This window comes from Pagrus major, chromosome 12, assembly GCF_040436345.1.
Source record: "Pagrus major chromosome 12, Pma_NU_1.0".
In the NCBI taxonomy this organism is placed as follows: Eukaryota; Metazoa; Chordata; class Actinopteri; order Spariformes; family Sparidae; genus Pagrus; species Pagrus major.
Window position 1 is genome coordinate 26,738,479 of NC_133226.1, and position 15,145 is coordinate 26,753,623.

At 42.6% G+C, this 15,145-nt stretch overlaps 1 protein-coding gene and 1 long non-coding RNA gene across 5 annotated transcripts; both read right to left on the reverse strand.

Moving 5' to 3' along the window:
* Positions 1-120: 120 nt before the first annotated feature.
* Positions 121-1,073, reverse strand: LOC141006257 (uncharacterized). 2 transcript variants are annotated; one of them, XR_012179911.1, is made up of 3 exons: positions 848-1,073; positions 433-476; positions 121-220 (listed from the first exon to the last, which is right to left on the reverse strand). It is a non-coding gene; the product is annotated as an uncharacterized lncRNA (long non-coding RNA). The 2 variants fall into 2 exon arrangements; XR_012179910.1 differs by having other exon boundaries at positions 121-476.
* A 1,182-nt stretch (positions 1,074-2,255) lies between these two features.
* On the reverse strand, positions 2,256-13,282 carry lin54 (lin-54 DREAM MuvB core complex component). Of its 3 annotated transcripts, none has more exons than XM_073478627.1 (14): positions 13,169-13,282; positions 9,482-10,251; positions 7,860-7,965; positions 7,630-7,760; positions 6,767-6,919; positions 6,439-6,640; positions 6,259-6,332; positions 5,991-6,185; positions 5,808-5,899; positions 5,116-5,187; positions 4,912-5,014; positions 4,689-4,826; positions 4,392-4,594; positions 2,256-3,292 (listed from the first exon to the last, which is right to left on the reverse strand). In XM_073478627.1, the coding sequence occupies exons 2-14, from the start codon at positions 10,229-10,231 to the stop codon at positions 3,091-3,093; spliced, it is 2,421 nt and encodes an 806-aa protein (XP_073334728.1). In that variant the 5' UTR covers positions 10,232-10,251; positions 13,169-13,282; the 3' UTR covers positions 2,256-3,090. The 3 variants fall into 3 exon arrangements, with proteins under 3 accessions (XP_073334728.1, XP_073334729.1, XP_073334730.1); XM_073478628.1 differs by lacking the exon at positions 13,169-13,282 and adding an exon at positions 11,614-11,890; XM_073478629.1 differs by lacking the exon at positions 13,169-13,282 and adding an exon at positions 12,477-12,522 and having other exon boundaries at positions 3,008-3,292.
* Positions 13,283-15,145: the final 1,863 nt, after the last annotated feature.

Sequence of the window (15,145 nt, forward strand, 5' to 3'; positions counted from 1 at the left end):
CTGTAACAAAATAAAACTGCATCAAATGGAGGAATTGATTCCCCTATACTATACTTGTTAAATTAAGTGTGACCTCATTTCTCTAAACATACCCCCCAAACAATACACACAAACACCAGCTTTTCTTCACAACTTGTATTTATTAAAACACCTTGAAATGAGAACAAAGACAAACCAGCCAAGTACTTATAGTAGATGTAGTTGTATCGCCTCAGCAGGTCTGAAAGAACAAAGCAGATATTCAAGTGAGCTGAAAAGTCACTTTCACAAACAGCAGCAGGCTCTGAAGTCAGGAGAGGAGAGCCAGACCCTCATTTACAAACTGTGAATAATCTTCCCCAGACAACTGAATGGGTCAGATGGGTAGTGATTGGTATAATCATTGGGACGGCTTTTCACTATTTTACATGAATGACAAAACTTAATACATACACGTCTGTCAGGTCCAGTCTGCACTTCAGTCTCCTTCAGCTGATCTGCAAAACAAGAATTTAGACATTAACCATCAAAAAGTACCATGAATACATTTAAACACCGTTTACTATATGAAAAACTAATTATATGCTCACAGGATGTATGCCGAAATGAAGAGTGGGTGTATGAATTTCAAAAAAATGTTTAAGTTATGTTCCATTAGCGAATTAATCCTGGTCGGTAAGTGAATTCATCTTAAACGATCACATTTTAAATAGGAGTCCGGCGTGACGCACAGGGACACGCCGTCCTTTCTGGACCACGTGCTCTGGCAGGTGGCGGGTTTCCTGCGTGAAGCGGATTAACTGTTCGCTCTGCAACACATTATCACTAAAAACACAGTAATGATGATTATAACCTGCAGTTTACTCACCTGATTACCGAACGGGAGCATCGACGTGCAGATACAATATCCACTAACGTCGCTAAACGAAACCTCGTTTGAAAGTCGCGTTAAAAAGAGAAACGCAAACTAGCTAGCTACCTCTACCGGAAGCTGTTACATCGTACGCACACAACTTGCGTTTTTCAAACACTTGCAGGTGAAATTCAACTGTTCCTGTCTTAGATATTAACCCTCCTAAAGACATCGTGCTGCATCTGATCCACAACTCCAGTCTTCACTTCCTCATGGCGTCGTTTTCTTCTTCTTCTGGTTTATTGACACGTTCGTCCTGCAGCGCGCTGCCGCCACCTGCTGCCTGGGCGGTACACTCACTCTGACTGAGCATGCGCATAGATTTGTCTTCTCCCAGATAGCAAGTGGAAATTATTATTATTTTTAAATAGCCATAATAGGCATGGATCATTGAAAGTTTTTTTTTAAATGTAAGTATATAATCTATATGAACATAACGTGTTATTTAAAAGATATAATATGTAGTAATTCTACATTAAAATGAGTTAAAACAACTGGACATTTGTCGAGTTGTGTTATTAAATTATCCCACTTCCAGAATAGGGAAGTCAGCGAACGGCACTGAAATGAAAGGGGCTCTGTGTAACAATTTAAATGGTCCTGGTAAATGGTCTTGCATTTCTATAGCGCTTTTCCAGTCTACTGACAGCTCAAAGCGCTTTACAATACTTGGCACATTCACCCATTCACACACACATTCATACACTGATGGCGGAGGCTGCCATGCAAGGCGCCAACTGCTCATCAGGAGCAATTTGGGGTTCAGTATCTTGCTTAAGGTAGCTGAGGGGGGCCGGGATTCGAACCAGTGACCTTCCGATTACTAGACGACCCGCTCTACCTCCTGAGCTACAGCACACCACATTTATTTATCACTTTCATTTTGTCCATATGTGAGCAGATTATAACGTGACGTGAAAAGTGAGACCCTCCCCGTCAGGTGTTCAAAGCTGCTGGACTAGTTTCTTTGTGAAGGACTTACACATTTAAACATTTGTGCCTGAGTCACGTCTGGTAGATTTTCACCTGCAGCGATGGTTGTTTTCATGGTGCGTTCACCACCAGTGAAGCGAGTTTGACTGCAGGAACATGTGGAATTATTCGGGTTACTCACGCAGTGTTTATCCACCCAAACAGCCAGATTACTGTATATTAGCCATAAGCTAATGTTAGCCAGCGATGGGTAAATGCCATAGATGTGTGTCAGTGAACTCAGCACTCAGAGACTCTGGTTCTCTCTTCCTCTCTGCAATGTTACATTCATGAAGTTGAAGGTTTTGACAATAAACAATAAAAAAAAAAGACACATGATTCTTTCTTTCAGCTGCTCGCCTCTCGTTAGGAAACAACATTTAACGAGTCATTTAAGTCTCAATGTTTTTTTAATGTACAGTAAGCATGTGACTAATAAAACAGAACAGCACCAGAAGAATTGTGTACCTCCGCCAATCTAGCCACGTCCCAACTATTCTGACCAGTGCTGTGTGTGTGTGTGTGTATAATGCATTGTGTGTGTGTTCATCTTGCCTTTAGGATAATTCATTTTCATAGAAACAATTTAGCCTAGCCGTGATTAATAATTAACATTCTGCAGCACTATAAGCCACACCATATTAGCGCTCACAACGATTACAAATACTTGTCAAAATAAATATCAAAAGATACATGTTCTGTTCGTCTACTGTCAGCACAAATGATTACATAAAAATTACAGGCATTTCTTTTTCGAAAACCTTTAAAAAGGGAAAGAATAAAAGGAAACAGAGTAAAATGGAAGAACAAAGGTTTGAGGGGGAAAAACAGATCTGATCGGGGCCTCGCAGGGAAAATAAAGTGAAGAAACAACTTCATTCCTGTTCAGCACCAACTCGCTCAGAGTCACTTCTGTCCATCACAGCCGGCCAAACAAGTGTGAAGCAGTTTACGAAGGTCTATCAGAGGCAGTCTGCTCTGTCCATTTGTCCTTCAGTTTGAGTCGGGGAACAGTGCAAACGCCTGTTCCATGTTTATTATTCCAGCTGGCCGTAGCGTGCCCCGGGCAGGGGAATCTACTTTCAGGCCATTTGATGAGGGAGACAACCCGTTTCCCTGCAGGAGAGAAACCACGGGGGTCCGAGACAGAGAGCACAGTAATCCATACATCTCAGCCCCCACAGCCGGGCCGGGTTAGAGTGCGAGGAGAGCCACAGTGCCGCAGCCTAGCAGTTGATGGAGGCACAGTCTGCTTTGGCTTTCCCCGCGGAGCTGATTATCCTCATGAGGCAGTGTCCGAACTCCTCCAGGATCAACCTCTCTGCCTCCACCTGAGGCTGATGAGTCTGTTCTGCCTTCTTGGCCTGTTCCAGCAGACACTCGCACGTCGCTTCAAGCACCTCCTTCGTTACGAACGTGTACGGCAGCCTGTGGGGAGATGAAAAAACAAGAGCTCAGTGAGAGAAAACAACATCCTCCATGTCAACAGCCATTGTTAAATGTTGGCAGAGGAGCTGAGTAAGTCATTTAACACCAGGGCTAACGTTGTCCTGAAGAATGTGCCAGGGATGAACAAAAGGGATCTTTGTATACAACTTTATATATGTACGTATTAGGGGTGTAACTATTAGCGGTTTCATGATTCTCCCTATCCACTAGGGCTGTGCCAATGGACGATAGTATCAGCCAGTTTGGTGAGATCATGGAGCCCTGCTCAACAGGAACATCCTAGAAGAAGAAGCCAACTGTCACAAGACAGACTGGAAAAGATATTTTTTTAAGTTTCATGTCAGAAATTAATTTAGAGTTTCAAACTGTGAAATATGTGTGTATTGAGCTAAAGAACTAAGACTAAGATTTTGTTCAGACACACAGAACTAGATAACATCAGCTAGTATGCAACATGAAAATGTCCTGAACCTGATTAAAAACAGGCTCAATATGTATCAGACAGACAGAAAACCTTGAAGTCAACAGGACAAATATCTACAGATGAAATAAAACCACTTAAACCACTTTTTTTCTGCAGGACAAAATAACTTCTAGATAGAAATACATTATAACTACGAAGAACCAAAGTTTGGTTGCAGGAAAGTGAAAACTAGTGGAGATGATAATTTTAGAACATGAGAGTGAATGACTTCCTGTTATTCATTTGATTAATGTAAACATTCAGCAACAGCTATTTAAATGAATACATGTTGCCAAGTTTCCTCACCGTTTCTTGGATGTTCAGGACAAATTTCATCCCAATCAAGTGAGAATTAAACAATTAGCGAGGCTGAGGATACACACATACACAGAAGAAACACTGACATTTAGCTTGTGAGTGCAGCTATAGGATTTGGTAAGGTCCCATGAAGTGTAACATGAATTTCTTTTTACAAAATCCATGACGTGAACTGGGAAGAGGTCTGGATTTTGGGTGAGTTGTCATGGAATGACCCTTGAGTAAAGGATAAGAATACTTTTTACACCACTGATCTCCTGTAACTTCTTGGTGTTGTAGAGAGAAGTGGTACCGTACCTCCCGCCTCCACTTGAGATAACAGGCGTCGTCCGCATGAGCAGGTCTGAGATCTGTGACGACAGCTTGGTCTTTGCTGCAGTCTGCTGCTGCACTCGGACTTCTGCTGCGTCGGCCAGGTGCATCAGCGTCTTCCTCTCCGGGCTCTCCTCGAAGTTCTTACAGCCGATGCACTTACAAATGGACGAGCACATGATCTTCGCCTTCGAGGTGAAACAAAGGAAACAATGAAATGTAAAAACGACAGTCAAATCAGTCAGTATGAGGTGGAAGAGACGAAGTTACATTACAGCCCACCTCGTAGCACTCGCAGTAGTTCTTCAGGCAGCCCGATCGTTTGCAGTTGCAGCCTTTGCTGTGTCGGCGGTCTGACTCGCCCTCTTTGCCTTTACCGATTTTAGGTTTGAAGGCCTCTGGGTTCCGGTCCAGACACGTCTGAGGAAAAACACAGTTTCACCTAAATCCATCTGTCTGAGAGAGGAAGCGACTCAGTCCAACAACACAAACACCTCCAGCTCACCTTTATAGCTTTGAGACGTTCAGTTTCATGCTCCAGGTTATTGAAGCAGTTATTGCAGTTACAATTATTGCAGAACTCTCCATTTGCAAAGCAGTCACAGTATCTGAGGAAGAAAAATAGAGCTCCATTTAATAAAACTGACAGAATCAGAATGAGTTAGCCTAGATCAGTGGACACACAAAACTAAACCTCAGTCGTACTCACAGTTTGAGACACTGTGACTTGGTGCAGTTGCAAGGTTTCCTCGGTCTTGAAGTTGTTTCTGCCGTCGACACGCTGTGAGCCAACGAACAACGTTGATTATAATGAAAGCAAAGCACATTCAACCAATCAATCAATTCAATATCAGTTAGTACCGTTAAGAAAACAGAGGTAGTTTTAAAAAGTATAAACATGGAACTTTTAACTTTAACTTTTAATTTGGAAGTTCTTCTCAATTAAAAAATATTCTAGGGGTGCAGAAATATCATCAAACTGACGAGGTATTAAAAATGAAATATTGATATTTTGTTGATAATGACACATGATATCATCTAAATAATCAAGCGAAGGCTTTGTGCATCTTTTGTTTACGAGTTTATCGGGTTGCCTGTTCACTAGTAACTGAGTAGTTAGTAGTAATTGTTGTAGTAACAGTCGAGCCATCATGTCTCAAGTCAAATCAATTCACGACATCAAAGTCCAACAAAACAGGGACTCACATCAACTCGAGGCCACATCTCTGTCCCGTACAGCCCCAAAATATATATATAATACCAGGTTTTTTTTCAATTAGGCAAGATAGTTTTACCATTTTCTATTTGAGTTCAAAAAGTCAATATCAACGCAAATTTTCTTCTCCAGTTTAAACTGAAGATAAATGATGTAGTTAGAACAGTCTTCATGTCCCTCCTCACCCGTTCAGTGGTAATCTGGCCTGAGTCTGGACACCAGTGGACGCTGGGAAACTGGGGCTGCTGGAGAGGGTCACGAACGGAGGCTGCTGGAGCTGCAGAGGCAGATAACATGACAGAAAATAAATAAAAACACATGAATATCAAAGAGCTGTGAATGAAAAAAAACTCACCAACACCACTAACCTGTGTGACGTATTGTGCTGGCACGACTGCATAGCCCACGTTCCCTCCTCCTGGAGCTGGAGCCAGGACGGTGCCGGGAGGGAGGTTGGTGAAGTTGGGCTGGATCTGGGGTAGTGGAGTGGCAGGCATGATGAGGCGTTGCTGGGTCTGAGTGGTGGTTACTACCGTTGCTGACGTCAAGGGCTTCGGTGCCACCTGCATGGAACAAGATCCATGAACACAGCTCTAGAGATATTTTAAATAAAGCTCTGTTTGAATGAGGAGTTACCTGTTTGATGGTCTGCGCCGGGACGATGGGGACAGACATCCTGACTGCTCCTGTACTCACCACCATGGGTTTAGCTGTGGGACATTGAGTATCATAAGCTGCCACATAAGAGCTTCCACTGTGCTTTTGTTAAATAAAGTGTGTTACCAGAAACCATTGAAAGGTCTGTGTGTGAGTCACCTGTCTGTATGGAGCTGGTGCTGGGACCACTGGGCTGTCCCGTGCTGCTGGCTGTCGTTGCCGTGACGAGGCGGACGTAGTGGAACCTGCTGCCTGGAACCTGAATCTGCTGCACGTTGGGCTGGGTGGCCAGTGGGATGATGGTCTTGAACTGGGAGGCGCTGACTCCTCCCACAGCCACAGACTGGACTGGTTTTAGATTCTGAAAATGTTCAGATTCAACAGGGGATGGAGCTCAGAGTCCAAATGACAGAAATAGAAACTGGAGACCCTGTGACTACCGAGCACTCGGTACTTCATGAGACCAGACCCATGTTCACACTCTTACCTGCGCTGTGCTCTGGCTGGTGGCCTTGACTGGAGATGCAGATGTGGACTGCTGGACTGCGAGGATCTGCTGGCCGAGTGCTACATTAACAGGCAGCGTCACTGACTTCTGAGAGGCGTTGGAGGTCGGGGAGGCCACAGAAACCACAGTCACCTGACAGGGACGAACAAGGAGAGAGCAGTCGTATCAATGTGACTGCTGACCTGAAAGATATCTCGTATATATTCTCAGACATTAATGTTTGACATTTATCCATCTAGATGTTTTTGGTGTTAGTTGCACACCTTGTTGTGAGCAGTTTCATGTAGGAACCATTTTCTTTTGTTTATCTACTCATGGACGAGAGGCGAGCTAACTAAGTTAGCTAACATTAAAGCTCAGCCAAGATGGATGCCATTAATATTTACACCCCACGCTTTCAAGAGCACGAGCCTCTCATCCAGGAGTAGATAAACTCTTCCTCCTGGGCAGTTTTACTCACAGTTTTACTCCACAAGCTCTGTGGATTATCTTGAGTAACCGAATCATGATTTCTGGAAGGAGACATTGCTGTTGATTTTATCAAATTGATTTTCTTGGTGCTTTGAGCACCGCAAGCTGGGCACCATCTAGTTCCATTATACTGGAGAGAAGGCAGACACCTCCACAGCCGATATCTCTGCAACTCACAACAAAACAATCTCGATGGATAAATAGCACTGCAGGTAAGAGGAAAAACAGTTGATATGGGGGTGAACAACCTGCAGCCTTTCAAAACTGAAATAAACCAAAAACAAGTGGGGGAACCCGACACCAAAAAACGATACGTAAAAAGAGGAAAGGGATCCATTATTTTGTAAATGAGGAGTCGGGTGTAGCCGCACCTTGCTGGGAGTCTTAAGGGGTGAAATGGCGATCTTTTTGCCGGGGATACTTTGTATACTGGTGTTGTGGGGCTCTGAGAGAGTGATGGTCCTCGGGGGCATCACTGCAGTACTCTGTGTCAGGACCCGTCCTATGAACACATGACACAAGATTTAAGAAAATGTGGCTTCGTTACAACAGAAACAGAACACAGGAGACATCTGAACACTTAAATAAATAATGAACTTACCTGCAATAACAGGAGACACTGAGGTCTGGGGACCTTTGCTGTTAACAGTTTTTGTGATGATAAACTTGATCGGTGCTGCCGAGGATGTTGGTGTTTTCTTAGAAATCTGTGGAGATATTCAGGAAGAATGATCTGTATTCAGCTCAAACAATCATAACTTTAAGATCTTAACATTTTTAATTCATAAAGAGTCTTTAATCTTGAATTACTGCTGCTGGTTTATTTTAGTTTCTTTTGTTGTGTTTTCATCTCAACTTGTTGATTTAAAATCTGTTTATTCACACTGATTTTAATGATTAGACTTCAGTGACTAAGAAAAAGTATTTCGTTTACCAGTCACATCTGAAAAATACATGATCTGCAGCATCACCTGTGTGGATCTGTGCATCACTAGTTCATCTGCCCAAAAAGTACTTTAATTTGGATAGAAAGTAGAGCAGCATTGATTAATCGATTAGTTGTCAACTATTATGATAATCGGTTAATAGGTTTGAGTAATCTTTAAAGACAAAACAGGAAAGAGTTCTCCGACTCCAGCTTCTTAAATGTGATTTTTTTTCTTCCTCTATGACAGTTAACTGAATATATTTGGGTTGTGGACAACACAATTTGAGAACGTCATCTTAATTTAGATTTTTCACCATTTTCTATACCAAACTATTCGATTAATCAAGAAAGTCATAAACAGATTACTCAACAATGAAGGTATAATCATTAGTTGCAGCCTTATATTAACATTAATTTATTTAATGTATTACCTTTGATTTTATTCTGACAAAATATCCATTAAAACAAGTCGGCCCTCAACTGTCCATCTCTTTTTTCGACAGCATTAGAGCAAATAACCTCACTTCACTTGCAGTCTTTTACCTGACTGTCTGTTGTTTCATCTTCAAAATTCAAAACACAAGGTTGAACCTGCTACTGGCCGACACTGACTGGCTGGTCCTTAAGGGCACAAATACAACAGAAACAGGCTCAGTGACACTGGAAAATTAGTTATATCTGATCTAGATTCCTCCTTAAAGTCATGACGTTATTCACATCCTCGATGTGCAGTCGAGCTCGTGCACCCACTTCAGACAGTCCTCCAGCTGCTTCAGGTGTTTAGCAGAATGCTGCAACTCTGTTTTGCTGTGAAGCTCCAGAAATGTTTTGTGGGCTACGAGACTTCACCTGACTTTCCATCAGCATGGAGGGAGGAGATGATGACTGCATTCTCATATTTGGGTGAACTGTTCCTTTAACACTAATTTGTGGCAAATAGGGGTGATGATATTCTGAAAAAAATCATATTGCGTTCGCGACATGAGTCACACTTTTAGTGGGTGTGTTCATTTTTGCATTTCATTTTCACAGAAAGTTTTAGTTAAACCAACATGTTGTCTTGCGTATGAAGAAGCTGATTTGAAGGCCGGGTCGTCTCTGTAGCACCACAATGCTTCATTTATACAGAATCTACTTTACAATTTGGATATTGCACTTGGTCTTATTGCAATTTCAATCATATTTCAGTAAATTGTTCACTCCCAGTGGCTAATGATCTTCCACCTACTATATTATATTGTCAAATAACATCTGTTTGTTTAAATATTGCAATGACACAATACAATCTCTGTTACCTGTACAGTCTTCAGCTGCTGGGCCTGTAATGTGGTCAACTGGTTCCCTGCAGTTCCCACCACAGGCTTCAGCTCCGACCTCCCACCGATCGTCACCACTTTAAACTGTGGCGCAGGAGATTTGATGTCTCCTGAAGTCTGTGAAACACCAGGCTTGCTGCCTGTGTGGGGCAACTGCAGCACTATAGGCTGCCCCGACTTTCCTATGGCTGTGACCAAAAGTTTTTGTCCTTCCTGCTTGATGACCTGCGGTTGAGAACCTGCAGACTTTGCTGCCTCTGTGGCTTGAGATGAAGCCACCTTGTTGAGAATGATCTGGTGGTTGGCGGGAGAGATGGTGAACGGAGCCGTGAGCTTCTGCAGCCCACTCGTAGAGACAGTCCCAGTCACACTGTCTGTAGTTTTGGTGGTGGCTATGGAAGTAGCCATGGATGGTTTGACGGTAAGAAGAGGGGACGATGTGGATATGGAGATAGGAAGCTGACTCATGGAGCTGATGGTGAACGTGGAGTCCGTGGCGATGGAGGTGGTCACAGTCTGAGTGCGTTCTGTAGAACTGGCATCCGAACAGAGGCTCAAGTTCTCTGAAGCCATGGGTGTATCCGTTTCCATCGGGACCGATGTGTCATCGCTGGGCTCGGACTGAACCGCAGTGCCGTCGGGTTGGGAGTGAGGGATATCCTCTATGGCCTCAGTATCCATGATCTCATCAGGAAGAAGGCTGTTGAGCTCTGGTGACACCACATCCATGCTGGCAAACTCTCAGCTCTCTGTTAATCCCCAAAGAACACAGAAAAATGTGTCACATTTTTCAACTCAACATATAAATTCAAGTTCAACAGACTGCAAGCTTTTAAGAAACATTTCCTTTTGTATTTGTAATTATTTAAAAGTGGAAACAGACAACTTGTCTCCTCTAGCATTTCCAAGCTGTATTATAATTTGTACCACCTTTGCAAAGAAAACCAGGGGCTAGGAAACTTAACGGGGTACGCCTGAATTATGTGTTTAACTTCTTTCACTATCTGTCTAATAGTTTACTGTTTTTTATAAAATATTCCGCTCTGCTGCCAGTTGAGTTGTCCGTGTTTGTGATTGGTCAGATGCCACAAACATCTCCCCTTTCATGCCAACGTGCTCATGGTTTGATATGGAAACCTGGGCTGACTTATCAAGTCGAAACCACTTTCGTGTGACCGCTAAGCGTTATTCGTTAGCGTCAGTGAAGCCAGATAACGGAAAATATCCTGGATATGTTCAACTGATTTTGTATTACAGGCCTCCGGCTGTTTCTTCTCCAACAACAGAGGACAAAACGCGACTTTATTGGTTCATCTAGCCGTACTGGAGATGGGAAAGAAGATAGAAATGGTGCCGGTACCGTTAACTGGTTATTACCTGATTCTCGTGGTCGGTAAGATGACCGATAATTTCACATTTTTGTGCTTTAAAAAATTGAACTGAGGGAAAGGCTAAGATGGAGTAAGCAAAGATAGATGATTAAACATTTTAAGATTCCTCTTCTTCTCCTTGGATGATTTTATTCTTTTATTTATCTCTTTTTTGCAATACTTTCCACCCCCTCTTTCTTTTTCTGTGATTTTGCCTGTTTCATCCCTTTTATTCCTCGTCTTTTTCTGTTGCTTCTCGTCTTAACTCACCTCAGACTCGGCTTTCTTGTGTTTGCTGACTGTTTATACTGTAATACTGTCTTCATCAGTTTCCTGCTTTCGCTTGTTTGTCAAAGTACTTTGTAAACTCTGTTTTTAAACGAGCTATATAAAAACACATTTAATTGGGAAATCTCACATGGTCATCCCTGAGGAAATAGTCAGAATCCTTATTCCATTTGAATGACTTGTCATTCATTTTACAGAACAGATTACTTTGTGATATTCAGGAGATTAGCAGCAAGAGGTTTCTCATAAATAAAAGAAAAATGAAATAAACAAACAAATAAAGATTATCATTATTATAATTACTGCAGGAAATGCATCATGGTGCCTGATGCATGCAATATATCTCAGGGTATATCCAGAGAATATGTTGATTACTTTTCACATAGGTGTTGCATACAATTGCAAATAAATATATATATATACCATTAATTAATGTTATAATGCTTTACATACTTGATAAACAGTGAGACACTGCAGTCTGCATGCAAAAGGCTTTGCAGGAAAAATAAACAAACCATCAAGGCAGTTCAAGCTAACGAGTTAGCCGCGCTCACTGCAAAAAGTGCCCGGTTTTATAACTTTCTGCCTGTGAATTAGTTTTCAGTAGCGTCGTGAGGTTTTATCAATGGAGGGGTGTCCTGTGTGTGAGTCACGGCGGAGCCCTGACACAGCCTGACAGCTGATGGTGGGTTAGCTAGGCCGCAGCGATCATCTCAGGCGGATCTTTGTCCCGCAGCTCTCTGCTCAACATTAATCCACACATATGAACCCTTCCCACCCCAAACACACACACACACACACACACACACTGCTGTGACTGTGCACACGTCCTCACATTAAACCGTGCTGAAGCTGCACTCATTCCTGTAACCAAAACCCCACCAAAACCATCCCAGAAGTGAAGAAGTGTCCCCTGTGGGAGCAAAGACAGAGAGAAAAGCGACGAGCTGCTCGCTGGCTGCGTTACTATTTCAGGCCGGGGTTGGATTTCGAAAGATCCGCCATTTTTACCTCGTCATCAACTCTGTTAGCTTGCCCCGGCTAACGCGGAGCTACATGAGAATGAGGGGCTGCATTTTGCTCTTATTTACACTGAGCTAAAACACTTAGCCGCAAAAAACACTGCAGCTACACGAGAGCCGAGGATGAGACTCGCGGGTCACTGTGTGCTGCCGTCACACAAACTCTTTTAGCGCACTCAACGTAAACAATGCTAGCTTTCAACAACCCCTCCTGTCACTTGAGACGTCCATCTGGATTACAACAGTTCAAGCCAGACAATGCACTTAATAAACTACAGCACCCAATAGATTTACCTGAGGGGCGTGTGTAGCCTGCGGTGCGTGTGGCTGTAAGTCAAGTTAGCCGGGCCCAACCAGTTATAAATTACACATTTCAGTTGAATTTCTATTTTAACCCAGTCAAGATGCACACACACAGGATCCGTCTCTAACCCAGAGAGCACGTCAGATGCAGCAGCAGGGTCTCGGTGGAGCAGCTAACAGCAGAGGCTAACTATCATGTTTAACAGTATAACGTGACTGAGTGGGAACAGTTTTAATGCAGAAGTCGCTTTTCCATCCCACCGAAACAACTCCGCGACGTTACGTCTCGGTGCTCAGCTAACTTAACCTAGCTTTTACTTTTCATTTTGCGGACGCAGTTTAACTTCACTTAGCAGATGGCTCACACGATAAAATGAATGTCTGTTAGCACACACCAAACTTTATCTCAGAACAAAGAGTGCTGTAAATGATCAGGTCCGGGGGGCTATCCTGTCCCCAGTGCTTAACCATCGTTATCATCATCACCATCATCATCATCATCAGCCACATCAAGCCAGCCCAGCGGGCAGGACAACTGTACTAGCAAACTTGCTGAGGCTGCTAACCCAAGCTAGCTAGCACAACATTCTCAACACTGAACACTTTTTTTTTTAAGTGTGCGGCTTCCTGCTGAATGCGGTTGTAGCGGAGCCCAGCACGGCCCGACACGCAGCGCTGCTTACCCCGAGATATTTACGCCGGGCAACGTTTCCAGATAAAGCGAGGAAAGCAAAAGGCGATTGTTCAAAATACCGCGCCGAGCGCCATTCCTCCCTGACATTTCACAAGTCGACCACGCCCTCCGCGCCCTACGTCACTGCTACGTTTCTCTTAAAGGTACAGCGCGACTTCACCGATGCAACACTTAGGGTTGATTTAAAGGAGCGTTGTGTAGTTTTAGAGACGACATTCAAACTCACAAATGTAACATTTACAATATTAATGAAGTAATAATACTACGGAAGAGGATTAGGGCCACATGTGACATTTTTTTTTTTTTTTAAATGTCACATGTGGTCCTAATCCTCTTCCGTAAATAATACAAACTGTTTCACAAGTGAATAAACAAGCTGTTCTCGAAGGAAATTAAGGTCCCAGATGTGGCGGACCCTGTGGCGGACCCTGCCACCTTTCTAGCTTCAACAGTGTTTCACAAGTGAATAAACAAGCTGTTCTCGAAGGAAATTAAGGTGGCAGGGTCCGCCACATATAAACAAACTGGGACCTTAATTTCCTTCGAGAACAGCTTGTTTATTCACTTGTGAAACACTGTTGAAGCTAGAAAGGTGGCAGGGTCCGCCACATACAAACAAACTGTATGACATTTTGTTTACAGATACAGATTTTGGACAGATACAGGAAATCTTTCCTGCCACATGCCATCACACTGTATAATAACAGCTAAAACTCTGGTCATAACATACAGTCTCTACGCACTTCATATGTTTTTACACTGTTCTGCACCTCATCTGTTCACTGCACCTTATATTTTATTTTTGCACTTTTTACACTACAATTAATACTGCTTGTGTACATATTTTTTGTATATATACATTTTTTATATTACATTTTATATTGCTATGTTAATATGTCTAGGTTGTACTTTTTATTTCACTGTGTTGTCATTCGTCTCTGTGTGTAATGCTGCTGCTACACCTTAATTTCCCAGCTTGGGATCAATAAAGTATATCTATTCTATTCTATTTTTTCAGTCATGCAAACAAAGAGAGTTTGCTTATTTAGTTTTAGTCGATTATCGCTATATCAGCCAATATATGCACATTTTTTTTCATCAAGGATCCCTTAAAACACGCTTGTGATAGAGATATGTAAAGGGGGCAGGATATTTTACAGTTTAACAATAAACTTTACTCTTTACTGTCCAAAACGATACCAGTGCACTAAAACATTAAAGGGGCACCGTGTGGTTTTGAAGAAGAAGAATTGTAATATTTACAATATTAATGAGGTAATACACAAACTCAACATATGTATTTTTTTTCCATGAGTTAATAAACAAGCTGCTCTCAGAGGAATATAAGGTCCCAGAACAGTGTTTGAAGCTAGAAAGGTGGCAGGGTCCGCCACATGTAAACAAAGTAAAACAGTATAAATTGTGTTGTCCTTTAAGGTCAGTTTGTTTATTCAGTCATGACAAGATAAAGAAAATAAGAATGTTTGTTTATTTAGTCTGTTTGGGCATTAAAGGGACAATATGTAATATATGTGACCAGTTCTTACATATTGTCCCTGTAAAATCTAAAAACCTGTAAAATGAATGTGTTGGAAACCTCAGAGCAGAGAAATGACAGCATCTTTCTCCTCTCAGTGTCCTAAAAGACAGTTAAATGTAAGCTTTGGATGTAAGCTTTGACTTTGTGGTAACAACAACACAGTTGGTAGCTTTCTGTCCTGAGTGTGTTTCTGCTGGTAAAAGGCTGCAGATGTTGAGTCAGCGGTAGGCGCAGTGGTGCTCCTGGTGCTGCTGCATGTCCACTCTGTGCTGGAAGCCTTTGAGGCAGCGAGGACAGCGGTGGGGCCAGTCGTCCCTGTGTTTACGGCTGTGGGTGATGAGGTTGGAGCTCTGGCTGGCTCTGGTGTAGTCTGCTGGAGCAGCAGCATCTCGCAGCAGATAGGAAGAGACTTGATAAACTTATCAA